Here is a 24,240-nt window from a genome sequence, read left to right on the forward strand (position 1 = left end):
ATTATTTTATAAAGTAATTATTTTAACCGAAAAATTAAAATATTTAATTGAAATTATTTTTAATTAATGTTGTTTTTCTATAAACAATTGATATGAGCTAAATTCTTTTAATCAATGTTAATGACTATAATTTTTAATCAATGTAAATTTAATATGTTTTAGTCAATATTAATAGATATTATTTTTCCATTAACATTCTTAAAAATTTTATAGAAGTGTGTAATGATTAATTGTTTTATCAATATTGGTGTACAAATTACTTTTTAATCAAAGAAGTCATTATTATTATTTTATGTTTATTTTCGTATTTTTATATTTTGTAATACTTAATTTTTTATCCAAATAAAAAAATTAAAATTGAATAAATATAAATTATACCTACTAAACAAAATATCCTTTTAATAAAAATAATTGAAATTCAACGTATGTTAATTTGCTGCAAAATTGTAAAAATGTCATTCTTAAACAAGTCCTTGATAAAAGGCACCGAGTGCAAATAGAAAAATGGAGTCAATATGTTAAGGTGTGATTTCAATTCCGACACTGAGAAAGTGAGTTTTTCGAGCGAACAGGAATGGAAGGCAAGTTGACTTCTCTTAGATATCTTCTCAATCTAGTGCACATGCCTGTATATTTAAGCTTTTGAAAGATTACATGTTATGAGGAATGATAATAATTCGAGATCTAAAAAGAGGTCAGGGCTACCAATTGGAATAGAAAAGTTCAGAACTAGAAATGGGGGTCAGTGCCTGATGGTGAGCTCAGCTCTAAGATGGAGGACACCATTGATGAAGTAAAGACTATCCTCAGCCATAAACGATGTCCATGGAATAGCAAACAAGTTTCTATACCCAACGGCCTTTCCCCCTGTGAACATGTAGTTACCTTTGTACTTGCTAACGAATTCTTCTGTTGGCCTAGACCTTGCAGCAAACTCATAGTCAACAGCAAAGCTCACTGACCCCTTCTCCTGCATTCCCAAAAACAGCCCAAAGCAATGGAAAGAGCTTTGTTGATCCATGTTACAATGTGCTGATAGGAAAAAACCTTGACCACCCAAATGGAATGCCTGAGAATATACCCGCCCAGATGGAAATAGATTGGCGCACTCCTCCCTCTTCAGATCCAAGTACACTACACACTGCTGCCGGGGAAGTTCGAATTCAACCACCTTCACCGGCCGGTACTTATATGCCCTCTCCACAAATCTACGGTTTGAAGAAGCAGAGTCTTCTGCTGCCAGTGCCCGTTGGCGGTGTGGAGCCTCAGCCTTGAAAAATAGGCCCTCCAGTACAAGCTTGGATGCAACATCATGGTCAAAGTCAGAACAGGTTAATACCTTCTTAAGCTTTCGGCAGGTCATGTAAGGGAAGCGAATTAAACGAGCAAGATGGGCACCCAAGACTTCTCGCCTTTCTTCCAGTTTAGGGTACTGCTGTCGAGACCACTTCAACACAAAATCATATACAGCATCCTCTGATGCAACCTGGAGATCATCGCTAGACAGTATTGCCTCTACTCCAGCTAGGGGCAAGGCCATGACCTCTTCCTGGAACCTGGTCACGTGCAAGATTTATTAGCATTCATAAATAAATATGACAATAAGATGAAAACAATGAAAAATAGCAACAAAATAAACAGCTGTTCTACAGAAGAATGGACATTTATAAATAATTCCATATAAAGAGAAGTATTTTCCAAAGACGTTTTTGTCATGGGATTCTATAATAGAAAAAAACTCTAAATTACGTATAACCTATTAATAACTTGTTTGGACACTTCTCTGAAATGGGAAATATCAAGTCCAATACAAAAAATGCAGAATGTACAACTGAGCTTTAGGAGAGACACGCATAACAAGTTATTCAAAATAAGGAACTAAATACACCATAGTTGATCAACCAAAAGTAGAACAGGTGTATTACCTTAAAGGTACCTATTATTAGACACAATACAGACACATTAGAGTCACTTCTAAAACCATACATTTTCTTCCCCGACCATTTCCAGTTTCCAACAACAAAAGGGAAGAAATTAAAACAAAATACAGTAAAGCAGCTACAACTGAAATCTATTTTAATACCAGCAGCTAACAAGAGAGACAAAATGAAGAGGGAGAGGAAGTAGTAAATGCCACTTGGCACAAGTAAACACCAGATCTAGACAAGAGTTTGTTTCAAGTAAACATCAGATAATGTGACTGAAAGTAAAATAAAAAGCTGAAACACTTACTTGGTTATATCCTTGTATCGACCAGCCAGATACTGCTTTGCAGCATCAGTCAACGGTTGGACTGCATCGGCCATTAAGACACTAGAAGGAAGCTCCAGATAAAGCAAAGCAGAGTCAGGTGTCATAGGCATGTTCCGCAATAACCGGCTACAGTATCTCATGCACGAAGCAACTTCAAATTTGTCAGCAGCCATCAACACGTCCAGCAAAGCAGGTGCTGTAGTAGTGGTCAAGGTATTACTGTACATAAAGTTCAGCAACTCCATGAGAGCAGCTTCTTCTGCACATAAAAAGAAGTATGGCATTTCTAATGTAACCATTTGAGGGCAAAACTGTGCAAAGAATCTACAAAGTACATTCCTACATTCCTACCTGAGGCATTAATTCTGAGGGAAACATGTCTCTGCTCAGACTCCCTCATCCCATTTGAGAAAAGCTGCATAAGTAAATACATACTAGTAAGCAAATATATTTTTGGTAGAAAAAAATCAAATGTACCCTATAAAGAAGAAAGATCTTCCTCAACCTTATAAAAGAAAGGACTTTTAGCAGCCAAGATAGGAGAACTTATGTGCAGCGTTTTAACTCTAACAACGGCACCTGCAGAGCAGTCCATGCTCCAGTCCGAATCATGACTATTTGTAGCTTCATCACCTGAATTAACCACACCAGACTCGAGTATTCACAGAGCAGAAATGATAACTTCATACTAAAAGGGAAGGAACCAAAAGATATCCATAAAGATATCAATATCCATTCCTTGTTTAAAAGCAAATGAGAGTGTCATATTTTCAGATAACAAATAAACTTCTCTAAACAATCACACTCGTGTATAAATCGTACATTTACGAATAAATTAGAGGATTTTTCATGCAAAATATGTAGATTCCTAAAGATAATTGGGAAACGAGGGCATGTTTCATTCCCTTCTCATTTTTCAGATTTAAAAACGATTTTTCCAAAACAATTTCACACCTAATCAGCAATCTATTTCTTATCCAAAATTTTTGAAAATGATTTCCGAAATAGTTACTTTAAAAAATCAATATACAAAAGCATATGTTCTCATCTTTTGTTTTGATCTTGTTTGAGCTCTACCTCAATTCCACACTCTACTCTCGCCTCACACCACCCTCCACTCCACCAACTGTCCGGACAACATTATTTAATTACGTTCCGAAGACAAAGAACAGTTATTGAAAATACTAATCCAGTACGCTATATGTATAACACTTTAAAGGTATTCAATTCAAATACCAGAATGAGGTTCTTCAACCATTGCAACAGCCTCCTCATCTTGGTTTTCACGCTCATCCACATCAGGTTGATTCCCGTTCAAAATTTGCTCGTCTGGCATAGCAGCAGGTTCCGTGCCTGAACCAAAAAGAGCACACATATTAGCTACACAATGAGAAAAAACTTGCTTCTACGTAATCTATATCTAACATTCACTTTCAAGAAGAAGAAAAAAAAATCTATCAAATTTATACAAAATAACACACTTAATCTGTATTTCGAGTTTCAACACTTCAATAATTTTTTTTTTCTAATTTTGTAAAAAACACGTTGTACGTGCAAATCACAACCATTTCTACTTCTACCAGTGAACAATTCTAGAAACCCTAGAAATTATCTTTCCCATAAAAACAACAGAAACAGGTAGGGAGGAAGTGAGGGAGAGAGAGAGAGAGAGACAGGACCTGTGTCCTTTCTGATATCCTCACGGCGACGCTTGCGGTGGCGCGCCCAATCGGCAATGGTGGCGCAGCCATCGGAATCGGGTCCGGCGTCTGCAGGGTTAGCCATGATCTCGATCCGAAGAACCCTGTCGGAGAAATTGCTGTCGTTGAAGGCGAAGGCGAAATCGGCGTCGGAAGTGGAACCAGCGCGAGACCAGTCGGATTCCATGGCCACAACCGGGTCAAATAGATCCGAATTCGAATCTTTCATGCGTCTAACGACGAACCGAACCTATGATAAGGTCGAAAATTGAGAAACGGATCACAGGTTATGGTTTATAAGGGTTTAGAGAGAGAGATGAGTGTGTTTGACAGAGAAACAACTCAAAATAATGAGAAGAAGGAGCAAAAGCCATGACCCCCAAAATACTGCATACATTTCTGAAGTTCATCACCAGAGTAAAATTGTTTTCATTTTATTCTCGCTCTCAGATTTTATTCTAATTATTATTCAACTAATTTAAAGAAAACAAAGTGTCTTTCTACTTCTTATTAGGCTTTTAGAAGAATTAAATTAACTTTAAAAAATTAACTCAGTTAGGCTTTTAGAAGAATTAAATTAACTTTAAAAATTAGCTCAGATATATTTAAGTGTATTATAGATTTGGAAATTTTCAATTAAATTTATATTAATTAAACTTAGTTAATAAGTATCTTAAAGCAAATCAATTATTTACTATAATATAAAAATATAATTAAAAAAAGAAAAAAAATTGAGACCAAACTAAATTCAAGTAAAAAAATACAAATTAAACTTTCCTAAAAAATAATTAAACAATTCTAAACATAAAAGTTTATACCTTATGAATCCAACATGTTATAATATCATACTATTTATAATAATTTTTTTAGTTATAAAGAACAAACTTAATTGTATAATAATTTTATTTCCTAAAACTATCAAAATATTTCAACTCCATTTCTTCTTACATATTTTCACAATATTTTATTTATCTTTATTTAAGAAACCAAGGAATATTTGAGAAAAAAAAAAGTTTACAATTGTCAAAAGATTATATTGTTACCACCTAGTACAAGGGAATGTTTCTAAACAGTAATAAAAATAATGGATAAAATAACATGTCACCTAATTAAAAAAAATGACATAAACTCAATTAGAAAAGATTAAAAAAATTGAATATTCAATAAAAAAAGAAGTAACAGAGATTTAATTAAAAATATATAAATTTATCATAAATTTAAAATTTAATTAAAAAATAATAATTAAACTTAATTAGATTACAAAAACTAAACTATTTTATAAAAAAAAAAAACTAAATTTATTTTATTTTTACGTTATCGATTTTTTTTTTAAATGGCGATGATGATTTTCTATCCGTAGATTGTAAATTTTATTTATTAAAAATTGTTTTGAATACATTATGATAAATTACACAGGAAAATTACACATTATTGTCATGGTGGAAACTTTACTATTTCAGCAATGATTTATTTTCCCTCATGACTTCAGTGTTTTTATTCATACAGTTTGCCTATAAATAAAATAAATTCATGTATGAATTTAAGATAAAAGAAATAGAATAATAAGTTATTTCTTTTTAAATCAAATTGTTATATTAAGAAGGCAGGTCATATAATTAAATTAATTAAATTTTGTTGAAAAAAAGAGAAACGGTTTAGTTAGTAAAATAGAATGTCGTGTTAAACTAAAATTCTAGTTCTATTTTAGTTGGAGTAATTTTTATAGTTTTATTTAGTAAGCTATTTTTGGTGAGTCCAAACCCATTTTTGAACATCTCTACCTCTTATACCTATAGTGTGGTAAAAAAGTCCATACGTTTAATTAAACATGGCAAAAACATTAATTATATTCATTTATTAATTTAGTTATAAAATTAAAAAAATAGATCTATATTAATGTTTTTAGAAGAAGTTTGGATGAATATATGTCAAGGTTTTTTTATCTTTTTAGGAAGTCTAACTTATAATGAGTTCATGAGAACATTTATATTTTGAATTAGAGAGAAGACTTTTTAAGGTTTTGTTTTTATTACAAAAATAACTTTTGACGTTTGTTATTTTTGATATTTAACGTAAGAAGAAACTCCAATGTCGTAGTTGAAGATGTCAAATTAATGTTAGTATTAAAAACAGACGTTCAAGGACATCGATCATGTAGTCCAATGTCTCTACACGATAGGTTTCACAACACACCGACGACCAATTGGTGTTACTTCTAACTAAAAATGGATAACATTTAATGTTTCTTAGTGCACTAAGAGACATTAAATGCTCCCTTCTTTTTAAATATTTTTTTATACTAAAATACAATTTAATCAATCACTTAATAATAATACAACATCACCAACAAAACTAAATAACTAATTAAAATTTGATATACTGTATGGCCTAGGTTGTTGTCATAACCACTGCCAAAAGCACTTTATGCTTCGGCTATTATAGCAACTGCAGTCAAAAGTAATTAAAATATTTATTTAATATAAGGATCTTTGGTCTTGGTTGGAGCTAGAATCGAGGCCATAGACTCTTTTTTGCCTTAGTTTTTATCACAATTGATGCTTAAAGTCTATGTTTTTTTAATGATCGTTCTAGTTTTTTGTAATATTTTATATCACAGGAACAAACCTCCATATAAAAACGAGTATCTACATCACAAAAATACAATCCAAAATATACTTTTAGGGGAAAAAACCCAAAAGCCCTTGTTTTGGGTCAATCTAAAGCTTAAAAATTATTTGGAAAGTCAATTGTTGCAGATCTTTAAACGACCATAACTTTTTTGGTTGACAAATTTGACATTATTATATATCGATTTGAGGTAGAAATTTTTTTCAATACAATAGCAACCCGCAAAGTCGGTTGCTCCTTCTAGATTTTCAAAAAAAAGGTCCTTTTCTATTTTTCATCAATTTATTTTATTTTTTTCAAACTTTGCAAAAATATTTCACATACTTACACTTTGAATTTTGATCTAAAATTTGTTGTGGGGGCTTTTCATGATTTTTTGGTACTGTGAACAAATTTTCAGGTCATTTGAAGTTTTTTTGAATATACTCTCAGTTTTACCCTATGTTTGGATGTATATGTATATGGTGTATGAACAACAAACAAGTTCAACAAATGAAAATGAAATATCATTAAAAACCCAAAATGAAATTAACCTTGAAGGTGAGTTTGGCACCGAAATATATCGTTGTCGTCGGTGAGGGAGAAAAGGAGAAAGCGCCTATGCTCCAAAGAGTACATGTGCATGAAACCAATCAGTCAAAATGAAATAAATTCATACTTAAAGTAGTTAATCAATGTGCATTTGTGTAAAATAAAAGAAAAATTACTTGTGTTGGTCATTGAAAGCTTTGTCGGATAAGGGTTTGGGCAGAGAATCATGCTCACAAACAGCTTTGAACAAGTGATGATGGTCGTGAAAATGGAAGACGATGTTGGAGGCGCAGTGACGGTGTTGGACAATGGAGACGAAGAGAGGAACAAGAGAAAATGAAAAAAAAATGTGCAAAAGGCTCTGTTATTTTGAAAAAGAACTGTCGCTAAAGCCTCCAAAAAAAAATGTTTTCAGTGACAATTTTGAAATCAGTTTCAAACTTTATGCATCGGTTCACGATATAACCGAGGCATAAAAAGTCTATAACATTGGTTTTTAAAACAACCGAGGCCATAGAGTTGTCCATAGGGCTGTTATTTGAAAAGTTAACCTACAATTTTATGACTCTATGACAGCGGTTTTGCAGAGAACCGAAGCCATAAACCTTTCATAGAGTCTTGTCAATTGAAAAGTTTAAAATTATCAGTTTTACATAATCTTATGACAATAGTTCTGTAAATAACCGATGACACAGGTCCTACTCTAAAATTAAATTTGAAAAAGTGTGGTTATCTAACACCTTTTTAAACTTCGATTTTAATTTAACCCACGCCAAAAACACCATTATAACTTTGATTTTTATGAATCAAAACCTATATAATAAAAAAAATTACAAAATTATCACCGCATCCTTTTATATTTCAATTTTATATTAAAAACAAAAACATAATAGACATATTAAAAATCCTTTTTATATAAGTGATAATTCACTATTTGGATGTTGTTTAAGTGGTAGTCCACCACTGAAGGTTCGTATAGCAATAGTTTTTTCAAAATCACATATAACATTTATTAAAATTTTATATTACCATATTTTTTTCTTACAATTATTTTCCATATTTCACCAACAATTATCTTATTATCCATCATCGCGTAATTATATCCAAAATATAATTGGACTTTCCAACAACAAAACATACATATGGATTTTAATATTTCCAATAAATATAATTTTACATCAACATTAGAGTTCTCATATCTAGTTTTATCCCTTCAATTAACACTCATGACCTAATGAAAAACGTGCTTGGTATAATAATTTCTCCAATAGCCTTTTCATCATTCAAAATATCAATCCCTACATTAATAACATCTTCGTTCAAATTATCTTAATGTTGTAAGAAAATTCATACAATTGAATTAAAAATATAAAATTGTCAATAAAATAAAAACTAAAATATATATAACGCCCCAAGAAAACAAGAATTAAACTTCATAAATTTTTTTCCAACAATTCAAAATTAACAAACTAAACAACATATTATGATATGGTTCTTATATTCGTTTAGACACGTCCCTAAAATTTCAAAGTCTACACATGCGTATGCTCAAATATTTAATAAATTAATAACAGATCATCATATAGACAACCCTGTAAGAGTACGCTACTAAGAGAATGAAATTATAAGAATGTGATCTGTGATAATGCATTTAAAAGAACAAATCAGGGAATAATCACTGGAATTCTTCATCATGTCATCAAATACATACACATATCATACAAATATATAACATATTCCTATTTCTCATCATAATACTTTTCATTCTACATGCCATATTCTTATATATGTTCATAATATAAATAATAAACACAACAATATAATTTCTCCTCTCCTAATCACTAGGACTTTTAAACACATAAGCAAGTTCATAATATATCAAAATCACTAACTATGATTATCTAAATTAGTTTTCCCTTCATGAATTTTTTCTTCTTCGTTGAGAAAATTTCAACTTATGTAAGAAATCATTCAGCATTTCAAAGCTTTGATAGAGGAATTGATTCCTTGAAAACAATCATTTATTCTCTAATTACTATGAAGAAGTATGATTAAAATATAAGTGATGAAATTGAATGAATGTGTGATGAAAGAGTACAAAGAAAAGACTTTAGAGAAAGAAAAGGAAAAATATTTGCATGTGAGTTACGTAATGCAAATGAAAACAAAAAAAAATCTGAAGTAAAACCTAACCTATTTAAAAACTTTCACATATTAATCCATTTAAAAATAAATTTATATTAAAGCCTCAAACATGTCTTACCATCTCATTTGTGAATTATATCTCTATTTAATAGTTATTTTTGTTGAGATAAATAAAAATTTGTAACACATTAATAAGTTATTAAATAAATGCTTTTTAATTAATATTTAGATTTAATATATCTTTTACATCAAAGATATGTTATAGGTGTTGGGGTACAAACAAAGTCTATAAAAGAAGAGATAGACATGAGTTTATATACACATAGATACCTCCATTGGTAAGAGATTTTTTGGAGTGGTATCAAAAACAAACAATACAGAGATATGTGTATCGAACCTCCAAACAATACGAAGGGTAAAATTATTCACTTTTGGTTTTATAATCAATCTTTGCGTTTTTATTTGATTAATTATTAATTAATGAATATACGTCTCGTGTGCGTGGAAGAGAAGAATGTGTCAAATGGAGGAGGCCAGTCATCTTTGGACTATAATTCAATTCAGGAAGATACGAAAAATTCTAATAGCAACTTCATCGTTTTTATTGAAAATCAAGATGATAAAGATTAAGGACTTGGTTAAAAAAGTATATCTTTTTATATGATGACACGTTTCAATTTTTTTGAACATAAAATGTTGTTTAATAAAATTATTTTAAACATATTAAAATATATAAACAGTTTTGTTTCTTCTGAAAAAAGGCATATGCAGTAGAAGAAATAAAAACTTGGAAAGATGTTTTTTTTTTCTATCAATAAATAAATATAATCTTTTATTTTATAAAAAATTATTTAAAAACAAATCACATTTTTAATAAAAAATTTAATACAAGCAAATATAATGTTTCTTGTTTTCGTCTCTAAATTTATTTTAGTCATTATCTTAAATATTAAAAATCTTTAACAAAATACTGAATGCGTTTCATATTTTGATAGTTGAATATTGATTATATTCTTATATAAACTTACAATAATTACTAATGAGAGGTAATTTACTTAAATAATTCACATCATTATCGATCTTAATCTTAAACTAATAGATTACTCCTTCGTGTCAATTTAATGATAGATTTTCCTTTTTATATGTTGCTAAACTTTATTATTTGATCGTGAAACAATAATAACAACAATATTAAATTATGTAGCAAAAATAATTTCTAAACTTGCAAGAATATATGGAGTAAAAACAATAAAAAAAAGTAATAATAACCATAAAACAGAACATTAATATTTTTAATCTAGAAAAGTTCTTTCAATATGAAAAATAAGAATACACGTACATAAGCTAATAAATCAAGTTACATTAACATTAAATAAGATACAAGAAAGTCAAATGAAAAACACAAACAAATGTCTATAATGAGCCAATATATCAAAACAATAATGTTCTCAAATATAACAATGAAAGAAAAACTCAAAATAAAGCAACATTGTGAGTCTGATTTCTCTAAACCCAAACCCTTGTGTGTTTTTGATGATGCCAACAACAAAAATGTTTTAATAGTTCCCTGCACACATTATGCAAAGTTGTGTTTATATGTTTGTTTGTGCTTGAACTATTTGCTTTGCATACTCACTGTTGTTATACATGAGTTTATATCTACGGTATGCATATTCATGGTTTTAAATAATAAAACTCTTTGTACAATGCATATCTGTATGAATTAATCGATTACAGTGTTTATGTAATTAGTTAGATTCATCAGATATCAGTAAATGCTTAATTGTGGCAAACTACAAGTTTTAACCGATTACATTATATGTATAATCGATTAAAACTTGTCCCTTTGCTTATACTTGTTTGCCGAGTGCAGTGATGTGTTTTCAAATGAAAAAGTTTTCAAATTTGCTAAGTGTCATACTTAATTGATTACACTGTTCTCTTAATCGGTTAAATCTCGTGCACATTGAAAACTGTTTTCTTGATAAGTCTTAACAACCATAACGGTCATATTTTGAATTGTTTTGGCTTACATTAATTATGCATTCGATTACCTTAAATGCGTAATCTATCAAATGTGGTTTAATCTAATTCTGTTATAGCAGTATTAATTGCTTAACCGATTACATTAATATTGTAATCGATTAAGATGCGTCAGACTTAAGAAAACTATATATTGTCGCATAACTCTCTGCATTAAAAAGAACTTTTGGAATATTATCATTAATATCTGACAAAGTTAGTTGAGATAAAAAAATTGCAAGAGTGTCCATTCTCCAAGAATGAAGAAGCGTTTAGTTTGGAAGATTCAAAGGATTCTTGAAGGAATTGTTGTGTGCTTATGTTTGTTGATCACCATCCACAGTCTTAGGTGTTTTGAATCAAATCAGTGTTGATTTTGCAATCTGTGGATTGTGGTTTCCTTGTTGCTGGTGGCTAGGAAGAGAACGTGGAGTTCTGATTTCTTTGAGAGGTGTCTCAAAGGGTTTCTGTAGAAAGAGGATTGTTTTTTCTGTGTTGTTTATTTTTATATTAGATTTGGAGTTGGAGAGGAGATTGCATTGAGAGAGGGTTTCTGTAATTCTTGTTGTATAACTCAATCTATATAGTGAAGTGACTTTCAATCTCAGTTGATTGATAGTGAATTGGATGTAGGCATTGAGGTCGAACTAGTATAAAAACTTGGTGTTTGTCTTTGTATCCCTTATCTTTTTCATTTCATTACATTCTTTATTTGCTTGTACTTCAAGAAAGGGTTAAAGATTTTTCAAAGGTTTTGAAAAGAACAATTTTTTAATACATAACCAATTCACCACCCCCCCTCTTGGTTGTGAAATAATGCCTATCTTTTTCTACAGTTTTATTAGCCTATTGGACCTTATGATATGGACTTATGGTAATTCAAGTGTATCACCAAGATTATCATAAAGTTCCTCTTGAGAATCATCAATCGGAACCTCTACTCCACCTCCAACCTGTTGATCATCAACATCACCATGTTGCTTATCATCTTGAGTCAACATTATCCAGATTATGAATAGGCAATAACTTCATCTTATCGTCAATGAGATCACAATCTTTCTTGGGTGTAGTTTTCTCCACCTTATTGATGTCTTCAATAGTTTGGTCTTCTACAAAATGAACATCGCGACTTCTGACTAACTTCTTCTCTACAAGATCATACAACTTGTAGTCAAATTCATCTTAACCATAACCAATACAAATACATTGTCTTGTCTTTGTGTTTAACTTAAATCTTTCATAATTTGGAACATAAACAAATGCCTTACAACCAAAAACATGCAAAGGATCATGGCTAATAATCTTGCTAAACCATATTTTTTCTGGCATCTCAATATTCAAAGCAATTGTGGGACTAAGATTAATAACATGCACAACTGCAAACAATATCTCTCTCCAAAAGTGTTTTGGCAACTTTGTTTCAAAAATCATACATCTAACTCTTTCAACCAAAGTCTTATTCATCGTCTTTGGTAAATCATTTAACCAAGTAGTTTTAGGAGGAGTCCTCTCATGTTCGATACATGTTGCTTGAAATAAACATCAAAGGATCCATGGTACTTACCACTATTATCAATACAAATGCATTTCAATTTCTTCTCTGCTTGTCTCTCAACCAAATCATGAAATATTTTGAACTTGTAAAGCACTTGATTTTTTAGTTGAACATAGCTTCCTAGGATAATAATCAATAAAAGTAAAAAAGTAAAATGTACCATAAAACGACTTTACCTTTTTAAAGTTCCTCATAAAGAAGAGAGCAAAAATGATGATAAAAGAATAAAATAAGAATATAATAAAATAACTTTATAATTTTTAAAAGAGAGAAAGGAGGAATATAAATGTGGAAAAGGGTTTTACCTCCTCTATTATTTTCCTTTCAAGCCATATTCTCACCCAAAACCCTCGTTCCTCAATTTTTTTTCTCAATTTCTTTCTTCATGCTCATCCATTTAAATAATTGATATCACCCTTGAGTTGCTAAAGGGTTAAGGATCATTTTAAACCGATTGGATTTTGAAATAGAGTAAGTTAATTTTTTACCCTTTTTCATTCCAACAATATGTTTTCTCCCTTGCATGTGCATTTCTTTCAATTGCATGTAGTTTTTCTACCTTCTAGATGGATCTTTATCTGTTAGTGATCATGAAATTATGCTCTGATCATTGATTAGACTTTTGTTTGTGTAGATAGAGAAAATATATATTTTGAAGTTGTGTAAGAGAAAAAGTATTAGGAATCTTTCTTAAGGTAAGTGAAACTAATCATTTATTTAATATTAATTCTAAATATAAATGTTTGAATGGAAAATTAGAAGTTGTAAAAGAAATTTTGTTTTATGAATTTTAGATTTAAAAATTGAGCACTGTGATGGGTAATATGAACGAACATGAGTTGTTTTGTGAATTTGGTGTATAAAGAAGATTTTAGGCACTTAAAACTATGAGATTATTGACAGAGTTGAAAGGGGTATTTTTATGTGAACTAGTGATTAAATTTGTTTAGGAGCACTAGAAATGAGTATCGAGACGTTGGGTTTGAATTTTTTTTTAACTTTTATATCGAGTAGAAAATTAGTGTGCTTGACATGGAAGAGTTACTATGATATATTTGTCTAAGTTGAGATTCATAAGATGTGTTTATGTGATCCAATTGTTGTGAATGTTGTACACTAAATCGAATGTTCGTGAAATTGGTAAAACATGTTTGATTATGTCGTTTTGGATTGAATTGATATGTTGGTTTGGAATCTGAAGTAAGATGAATGGACAAAAATGTAGGTGATGACTCTTATAACTTTAAATCCATAATTACGCTTGCTCATTTCAATTTTTTCGTGTACATCGTTGGGAGCATAAGCCCCACTACTGGTTGCCATTGTCAAATTGTTTAGAAACCGAACCATTGACTTGTTACAACTAGGTGAACCTTGAACACCATTGAGCATCATAATTACATGGGTGGGGCGTTGGATGGTAGCTATCCAGCATTGCGCAAAAATCAATAAATTTTGACAAAGAGCTCTCTATTTTAGAGCTTTGAGTGGTGAGGATGTTGGATTGGGAGACATTTTTAACTTAAACTTTTAAATGATTAATTTTAGAACTTGCTTTTGTAGCGGTGATGTGTAGTTGAGTTCCAATAACTATTGTGATGGGAAAATACTAATGCTTAAGGTGTCAAAATGTATTGAATGGGACTTTAAGAGTGAGATTATCCTGACTCAATTAGTATCTCACTCATAGAGAGTATGATATCTAGGTAGTGTGAGTCGAAGGAGGTTCCACGTGACAGATGACATAATATGCAAAAAGGATCATACTTAGGGAGTCAGTGAGGTTAGCCTTGGCATGGCTTGGTTAGGTTGGTCTTGAATGATGGAACACCAATGGAGGATTTTAGAGCAAGCATGACAAGTGCAAAGTTTCACAAGTCTATTCAATACGTCTTTCGGAAGTAGTGTCTAGACATACTTCTATGTTTAAGCCATTTGGGCTTAATGTACTTGAAATTTTGGATAGAGTCGGTGGGCTGACGTTGGATAGTTGTTGTTTGTTTTTTTAATGAATATGAATTATTTTGTGCTTCTAGACTAAATTTTAATGAGAATTTTCATTAAACGAAATAATTTGAAAGTTTGTTTAAGTCTTAAGGGTTATAATGGGATGGTTGAATTGGAATAAGAACATAGTGAGACTGATTTTGATAAAGATTATACGCTCTACATGTATTATAATGACAATAAGGAAGAAAAATTGAGAAAGACTAAGCTAAGAACTGATTTTATTTCATAAATATGTTTTGATAATCTTTATAATAAGTTATTATTGCTTTTATATTGAGTTTATTCTTTATATGCATTAGCTTACCCTTATGTTTTTTCTTTGTTTTTTTTTTCTGCAATAATCCTATAATTATACGTGAGTAGAGATAAGAACAAATGGTGGTAGTAGAGTAGGAGATGGAAAAGTTCACCGAAGGCCTAGAATAGAAGGAACCGTAGGTGATGGATTATATCATAGAATTGGAGAAAAGTATCCATTATGTTTTAAAAAACTAAAAATTATTCTTAGATCTTATTACAGATAATTTATGAATTTTGTTACCACTAAATAGTGATATGAATGTTTAAAATTTTTAGAATTTTTAGGATGTTACAACCTTCAACAAACCACATGAAGTACATAAAAAACACTAGAAGGGGATTGAATAATGTTAATGGAAAAATTCTTTTCGTAACCCTTATGATATAGCACGTTGTCAAGCTTTATGATATTCTTTTAAACGCTTAGACGCTCAACCTAAAAATAAATTATAACAAGAATTTTTTTTGTCGTGCTATTTAGAATGTACACTGCAGAGTTTGTAAGAACTTCCTTTGTTAAAGAGTAATTGTTTAGCTTGGAAGGCTCTTGTATTTAGAAATAAAAACAAAACTACAGGTTTTGTAAGAGAAGCGTTTAGGCAAGAGAAGAGATGAATGCACATATATTTTATATTGGTTCACTCCAACTGAGCTACACCTAGTCTCCTCCGCAGAGGGTTCCACTATAATCTTCAACAAGATTATAACTGAGTATTCGCACCACTCTTGGTCTTCTCAGTCAATGGATAACCACTTGTTATTCTAGACTAAATGAGTATTATCACCACTCTTAGTCTACAGTCATCGAATAACCACTTGTTAACCTAGACTGGATAAGTATTCGCACCAATCCTGATACTAAGAAACCTTGCCTAGATTTCCTTAACTCAACTGAGTTCAACAAGTGTTTTAATTCACTTTAGAATTGCAATCAAAGATTGCTTGCAAGTCGTTCAGATTATTACCCTCGTAGAGAGGATTTGATTACAATACAACGCAGTCTAAACACTCACAGGTGTTTCTCTCTTTCTTACAATCACTAAGCAATATAACACTGAAGCTCGAGAGTATTTATTTTCGTCTTTTCTCTTCTTCTCTTCTTCTCTTTTTCTGCTTAGATTTATTTTTTCTTTAGCTCTTTCCTTTACTTCTCTTTTGAGCGCTTCTTAGGATGAATATTTTGTTGTATGTTATCCTCTTGATTTTTCTTTCAAAGACTTTTCTATTTAAAGGCTTTTTGGATAAATGTTCGTTAGACTAAACTCTTGGCCTTGATTCTTTTGTTTTCTCTTTCTTTGTATACAAGAGTCGTTGGATAAAGTCAACTTGTCAAAAGCAGACATGCTTTTTGAGTACTTTGTTTGAAATAGGTTGTACATTCTTTTGGACACCGCTTCAAGTGATGAACATTCTGTGAATATCTCTTTTGTCTCTAACGTCTAGTTCTAATATTTTGATTTGAAGCTTGTGGATGCGTGTAGAATAGCTTATCTACAAATATTAAAGCAGATTGTGCATGCAACATATATGTTTTTTCTTATCACTTTTGTTGTGTTTGAATGTTGAGCATTCAATTACATTTAATGTTTGTTCTTAACAACAAAGTGTTTTCTGATTTCCTACTATAGAGTTAACATTTAACAATTAAGCTTTTCTTCTAAGGATACTAAGCGTTGAGTAAAGACTTCATCATTGGACAAAGTAATGTTTTAGCTCATGGTACCGTTTAGACAGTGTAAACGCTTCTTGTGATTTCACCTGTTTAGACAAACAACATTTAGCATTGTTTGTGTTATCTTTGGTGTTTTTAAGTTTTAGTCTTTTAGTGTGTTTTGTCAATGACATCGTCTTGGTATTGTTTTGTTTTCCCGAGAGCTAAACTGAATACCTTTTAGGTACTATATAAGCTTTACGCATTTAGCTTCAACGCTCTTAGACGCTTTTGACTTATTAGTCGTATAGCACTACGTCTAGGTGTCTTGACTTAGTTATTTTTCTATTTTCTAAAATCCTAAGTGTTTTTCTATGTTGCCAATTTTGGTTCTAAGTCTTATGTTTTCATCTTGTGTTGTTTTCATATTATTATTCCGTTTAATGTTATTTGAATAAACTTCAAAACATGAGAGTGTTTAGGTGCTTAAATGATTTTGTCTTAACACCACAAATATTAAAATGTACCAGCAATTAGAACATAACTCCACACTCTTTAATTAAAAAAAAACACATTTTTTTACTTGATAATTAAATTATTTTCTACTTATATAACCAAGCCCTCAGCGTTAGAAAGATACCTCAATGTTTTTGTTTAATTGGCATTATGACCTAAATTAGGTGTTCTTAGTATAACATAGTATGACACTATTTAAAGTAAGTGATATATAAACAATATTAAATAGCCTCTTACGTTGAATCTTATTTACGCTTACTAGCCACATAGTTTAAATTATGCACGAGAATTAAATAAGTGAGTCTGATTCTATATATAATCATATATGAGTATATATAATTACATTATCTGTGTCATACTTAATATCTTATATTTCTTTTCACTTTCTTTTCTTTTTTATGTTTTATGTCTTTTCTTCTCAATGAAAATTTGTTGAATATGTATGCATATGCCTCCCCTGTAGGTTGAGCATTTTTTCCCAGTAGTAAATGCTAGATTTCTAGGACTACAATGAAACGAGATACACACCAATACGAACACACAAACACAAATATAAACACACACTCCAAGAAAAGGAATAAGTAAGAGCTTGTTTTGTTCTCCACCAAAATTCCTAAGGTGGGTTCTACTCTTCAAAAATAAATAGATCTTTCAAACATATAAGATAAGATAAACAAAAATAAGAGTGTGTGTTTTAGAAAATTAATTATCTTTCTAAAATGAAGTTTGAATAGTTAACATTTTCTATTTATAAGATTCGTACTTAAATAATATATATATATATATATATATATATATATATATATATATATATATATATATATATATATATATATATATATATATATATATCATCTTAATTTTTCCACTTTTACTCTTAAACAATTAATCAAATCCTTACTAGTTTAATATAAAAAATATAAAAACTCAACCTAATTTAACCCATTTTTTTTTTTAGTGAATTAGATAATGAATTTGCCTAAATTGTATCAAACTCAACACACACTATGAGAAAATCACCAACTAATTTTAGAGACAAAAAATAATTAATTACTATAGTGATACTAATTTATAAACTAAATTTTTTTATATTTAATATAGTCTTCATTATGAATAAAATATTATAATTAGTTTGTGAATTAGAATGTAAATTAAACTCTTAAATTAACTATCAAGATTTTAGCTACTAAAAAAATTAGTGTCTACTACTCAAATTCAAAAACCAATTATAATATTTTTTATTCATAATAAATAATGTCTTAGATAGTAATATTTTTAAATTTTTAAATTGTATATATAAATTCATCAATTATTTTTTATCTCTAAAAGTGATTGGTATTTTATAATTTTCTTATAGTGACACATACTCCTTTAAATATGTATATGTTACTCTTGCAATTTTTTAAAATTTAATTTACTAATTAAATATAACATAAGTTTGAAAAGTTGTACTCTTTGAAATCATGTTCAATTTGGATTTCGATAATCATGCAAATAAAAAAATTAAAATTAAATCTTCCAATTTCAATTAGTCAACTTCAATTCTAATTTATTTTTTACTATTGGATAAGAACTAAATTGATTTCAAGAAAGAAGCTACAACATTTTTCTTTTACTTTACTACGTTAATTTAATCGGTATTAATATTTAAATAGAAAAACATTTGTTAGAAGACTTATAAGACTAGATTTAATTAATAAAATCTTAGTTGTCTTCCATATAAGAAATTTCTCACGACCTTCGTTCAATACTTTTGAAAGAAAATAATCAATTGTCAAAAATATTAATTATGTTAATTTCATTAAATTGAAATAAATATTAAATGCACATGTCTTTATTACTTTTTTTTTCCTTTAAAAGCAATTAATATGCATGGTTGTTTTTAAACTTGTTTTAAGGAAAAATTAACTTTATCAACCTAAATATTAAATGCTCATTGAAGTCTCTTGCACAAAGAATATTAAAAGTCGAAAAGAGCTTTAAATATTACATCTATAAAATTTTATTTAAATCAATTACGAAGATGCATCGACAAATTCAATTTTCTTTTTGATGCCTATATAATCCAAGGCATACTAATGCTAAAATCATTCATATTCCAAGTAAAACACTTTCATTCATCTCAAACTAGTATTAGAAGATGTGATAAGTGTTCAATGGGTCAAAATGGAGCTTCCTTTGCCATAAAAATTGAAAGGAGGTGATTGTAGACCATGATTGAAAGCTCATATATACCCCATGTGAGTGACCACAAATATCATTATGCACTCACTAGGGTGTGCATGAGCTTTGAAACATGGCTATTTTGATCTTTTCTATTTTGTGGTGAAGGAAGCTCCAATCAAATTTGAGACTAATTTAGCATCTTTTTCATTCATTTTTCTAACATATCACTTTAGTTGGTTTATTACATATATGAATTTAATGATTTTCTTTTCAATTGTTATCATAGTTTTCACTTCATTTTAATTACTGTAATTATCATATCAAACATTGACACTCTAGCTTTATATCTTCTGGATTTAATTAGGTTTTTATGTAAATCTTGATTAGCTTTTTGACCTTAAACCATTTTGGTTTTCTCTTTTGTTTAGGACATGACTTGGATCTGAAATTGGGATTGAGGAGATCTGTGGAAAGCTTAAAGAAAACTATACAAAGCGTGGACAAACATGTTTTGTGGATATATAAATCTGGGCTTGCATTTGAAAATACTGTGTTATGTGTCTTGTTTTGAACATATCTTGAATCGCAGAAAGCAAAACATGTGAACTATAAACTTGTAAAGTTTTGCAGTTTTTCTAAATGTTGGTCCTTATCAGAAAGTTGTATACATACATGAATCATATACAATGTAACAATAGCAATTCTGCACAAATTTTGCAAAATAATGTAGCAGAATGTTGTAGTATTTAAACTGAAGTTTAATCCTTCTCATATGTTAAAAAGCTTGTAAATTTAGTTGTTTACCAAACTATTGTGAACTTTTATCACACTGTTTTACATCATTCAGTAATCAACAGAAGAAAATACTGTTGTTGCTGCATGCTTTGTATCTGTCAAACACTTACAGACTTACTAGATTGATCAGATGATGCTGGACTTTTATCATATTTTAATGTTATTTAATAGATTAAAAATGTTTCAACACGCTATTATCTTTGTTTGTAGACGCGTAATAGTTTATGTGCAAATAACAGAGTAGGTTGCACATACAACATATGTTTTTTTTTCATGATATTTAATGTTTGCTCAAAACAACACAGAGATTTTTGATTTCTTATCATTGAGGTAGTTTTTGACAATTAAGCTTTTATTTTAAGGATAACAAGCGTTAAGTAAAGACTTCATCATTGTATAAAATAATGTTTTAGCCCATGTGTAAACGCTTCTTGTTATTTTACTTGTTTAGACAGACTGCGTTTAGCATTGTTTGTGTTATCTTTGGTGTTTTTAAGTTTTAGTCTTCTAGTGTGTTTTGTCAATGACATGGTATTGACATTGTTTTATTTTTTCAAGAGCTAAACATAATACATTTTAAGTATCATAAGCTTTACACATTTAGCTTCAGCTCTCTTATATACTTTTGACTTATTAGACGTCTAGCGCTGCGGCGTCTAGGTATCTTGACTTAGTTAGTTTTCTGTTTCTTAAAATTCCAAGTGTTCCTAAGGTTTTTCTATTTTGGGGATTTTTGTTTTAAGTCTTATGTTTTTATTCTAAGTTGTTTTCAGATTATTATTCTATTTAATATTATTTGATTAAACTTCAAAACATCATAATATTTAAGCACATAAATGATTTTGTTTTAATACCACAAACATTAAAACGTATCAATTAAAAAAACTCTCACATTTTTTTTTAAGAAGTAAGAACTATACTTCTTAAAGGAGTAGTGATTTATTTACAATTAGAACATTTATCTAACTCCATACTCTTTAATTCAAAAAACCACATATTTTTAGACTTAACAATTAAATTATTTTCTACTTATATAACCAAGCCCTCAGCGTTAGAAAGATACCTCAATATTTTTTCTTAATTGGCATTTTGACCTAAATTAGGTGATCTTAGTATAACTTAGTATGACACTATTTTAAGTAAGTGATATTATAATCATATTAAATAGACTCTTACATTGAATCTTATTTACGCTTACTAGCTACATAGTTTAAATTATGCACGAGAATTAAATAAGTGAGTCTGATTCTATATATAATCATATATGAGTATATATAATTATATTACATTATCTGTGTCATACAAATTATTATCTTATATTTGTTTTCACTTTCTTTTCTTTTCTATGTTTTATGTCTTTTCTTCTTAATGAAAATTTGTTGAATATGTATGCATATGACACCCCTGTAGGTTGAGATTTTTTTGCAGTCGTAAATGCTAGATTTCTAGGACTACAATGAAACATAAAACAATACAATGATCTTCAGAGGATAAAAGTCATCCTTGATAACATTACTAGATGGAACAACAAATACCTTTTATCACTACACCAATTACTATTACTTTCACTACTCAATGTTGATCCATTATACACTATATTAGAGGATTAAATTCCTTTTAGATGATATAATTAAACTTTAAATTTTGTAAAATACATATATAAATGTGTATAAGTATAAATTTGTATTTTGTGAATGAGACTATCATATAAAGTGAAATGTGAATTGCCAATAAGTAGTCATAGGTAAATTGATTTTTTAATAGTGTTATTATAAGAAACACCTTAAGATAAAAGTGTGAAGAAAATTTTAAGAGATTAGGCTTAATAGTCTAAGAGACGAAGCTCATCAATCTTTTGTCTAAATAAAAACATCCATCAAACGAAAAAACTTGCGTATGACTTATGAAATTATAAATAATATATAATTTTTTATTATATTTTGACTGGTTCAAGCTATTATATGACACACCTTTGTCTGATACACTAACAAAGAATTCTTAGATCATATCGACATAATAATGATAAATTGATTTTTTAATAGTGTTTTACAAATTAGACATGACAAATACAAGTATGTTGTGCTTTCAAATTCATGCCATTAATACAAAACAAGAAAAAAAATGATTACAGATTTTTTTGTTTGTTTTATATATTTTTTAATATAAAATAATAAATTAAAATATATTTTCAATTAAAATTTTCAAAATTTAGAATGTTGACTTAGTTTGAAAGGAAAGATGTACTATACTTGATTATACAATTTAATTCATTTAATTAAATTTACATAAAATTGATGATAAATTAATTTTACTTTTCAATAATATTTTGTATTATTAAAATTATAAAGTAAAATAAGTATATAATATAAATTATAAAATATTTGTAAAACATAATACAAATTATAATTAAACATTAATTTTTTTTAATTTAGTTAAAAAATGTTTTAGGGGACAATGAAATATCCTTTTAAGTGAAGGTTGTTAGCTAAAGCATTATTCTCAACTAAATTAAAGTTTTCTTGTGAAATTTATTTTAGTTAAATTGTAACCTTACTCAAATTATGTATTTTTTTCTTGTCTTAAATTAATTTTGATAAATTCGACATGACTTGACTTCATGAACTTAAAGTGTGTATATGTATGCATGTATAATGTTAGTATTTTTATATTTGTGCTTGTATTTGTGTGTGTGATTGTGTTTATATCTGTATGTGAAACACACAAACAAACACATATATACTAGACACACATAAATAAACATACACATATTCCAAGAAAAAAAAAGAATAAGGAAGAGCTTGCTGTAAACAAATTCTGATGTGACAAAGTTATTTTGTCACCAAAATTCCTAAGGTGAGTTTTAATCTACAAAAATAAATAACTCTTTCAAAAATATATAAATAAGATAAATAAAAAATAAGAGTTTGTGTTTTAGAAAGATAATTATTTTTTTTAATATAAGTTTGAATAGTTAACATTTTCTATTTAAAAGATTCGCACTTAACTATAATATATATATATATATATATATATATATATATATATATATATATATATATCATCTCAATTATTTCACTTTTACTCTTAAACAATTAATTAAATCCTTACAAGTCTAACATAAAAAATATAAAAACTCAACGTAATTTATCTCAAATATTTTTTTAGTCAATTAGATAATGAATTTGCCTAAATTGTATCAAACTCAACACACATTATAAAAAACATCAATAAATAACAATTAATTTTAAAGAGAAAATATAATCAGTTATTATAATAATACCGATTTATAGACTAAAAATTATTAATATTTAATATAATTTCTATTATGAATAAAAAATTATTATTAGATTGTGAATTGAGATTTAAATATGTATATCTTACTCTTGCAATTTTTTAAATATGTATATCTTACTCTTGCAATTTTTTAAAATTTAATTTACTAATTAAATATAACATAAGTTTTAAAAATTGTACTCTTTGAAATCATGTTAAATTTGGATTTCGATAATCATGCAAATAAAATAATTAAAATTAAATCTTCCAATTTCAATTACTTAACTTAAATTCTAATTTATCTTTTATAAAAGATTTAAAGAATAATTAGATATATTATTTTATATGTTAGGGTTTTATGATTCCTCAACTATTAAAGGATTTAAATTATAATTAATAGAATATTTGACATATTATAACATCCCACTCAAGTTGGTACATGATATCACATATTTCTAACTTAAATAGAGACTCATTAAACACTATGCTTGACACTTTTTTGGTGAGAACATCAACCAACTGCAATTCTGATCTTACAAAGTGAAAAAAATTATTCCAACTTCAAGCTTCTCTTTGATGAAATGTCTATCAATCTCCACATCTTTTGTTCTATCATGTTGCACAAGATTGTGAGCAATTACTATAGCCAACGTATTATCACAGTACAAACTTATAGTTTCATTTGGTTTAAAGCC

General features: G+C 28.7%; 1 protein-coding gene across 1 annotated transcript; it reads right to left on the bottom strand.

The window, feature by feature from the left end:
- Positions 1-575: 575 nt before the first annotated feature.
- LOC108322611 (BTB/POZ domain-containing protein POB1) lies at positions 576-4,381 on the bottom strand. Its single transcript, XM_017554757.2, has 6 exons — positions 3,933-4,381; positions 3,490-3,606; positions 2,759-2,886; positions 2,605-2,668; positions 2,233-2,512; positions 576-1,556 (listed from the first exon to the last, which is right to left on the bottom strand). The coding sequence occupies exons 1-6, from the start codon at positions 4,180-4,182 to the stop codon at positions 743-745; spliced, it is 1,653 nt and encodes a 550-aa protein (XP_017410246.1). The 5' UTR covers positions 4,183-4,381; the 3' UTR covers positions 576-742.
- Positions 4,382-24,240: the final 19,859 nt, after the last annotated feature.

The sequence above is a fragment of the Vigna angularis genome, chromosome 9 (genome assembly GCF_016808095.1).
Source record: "Vigna angularis cultivar LongXiaoDou No.4 chromosome 9, ASM1680809v1, whole genome shotgun sequence".
NCBI classification, from domain to species: Eukaryota; Viridiplantae; Streptophyta; class Magnoliopsida; order Fabales; family Fabaceae; genus Vigna; species Vigna angularis.

Bases quoted from the DNA above. Each gene is read 5' to 3' on its own strand.
- LOC108322611 (XM_017554757.2), bottom strand. From the start codon at position 4,182: ATGAAAGATTCGAATTCGGATCTATTTGACCCGGTTGTGGCCATGGAA. The intron at 2,669-2,758 runs GTTGAGGAAGAT...TTACTTATGCAG, and splicing joins AAAGTCCTTTCTTTTATAAG to CTTTTCTCAAATGGGATGAG. The intron at 2,513-2,604 runs GTAGGAATGTAG...TTTTATGTGCAG, and splicing joins CCTCAGAATTAATGCCTCAG to AAGAAGCTGCTCTCATGGAG.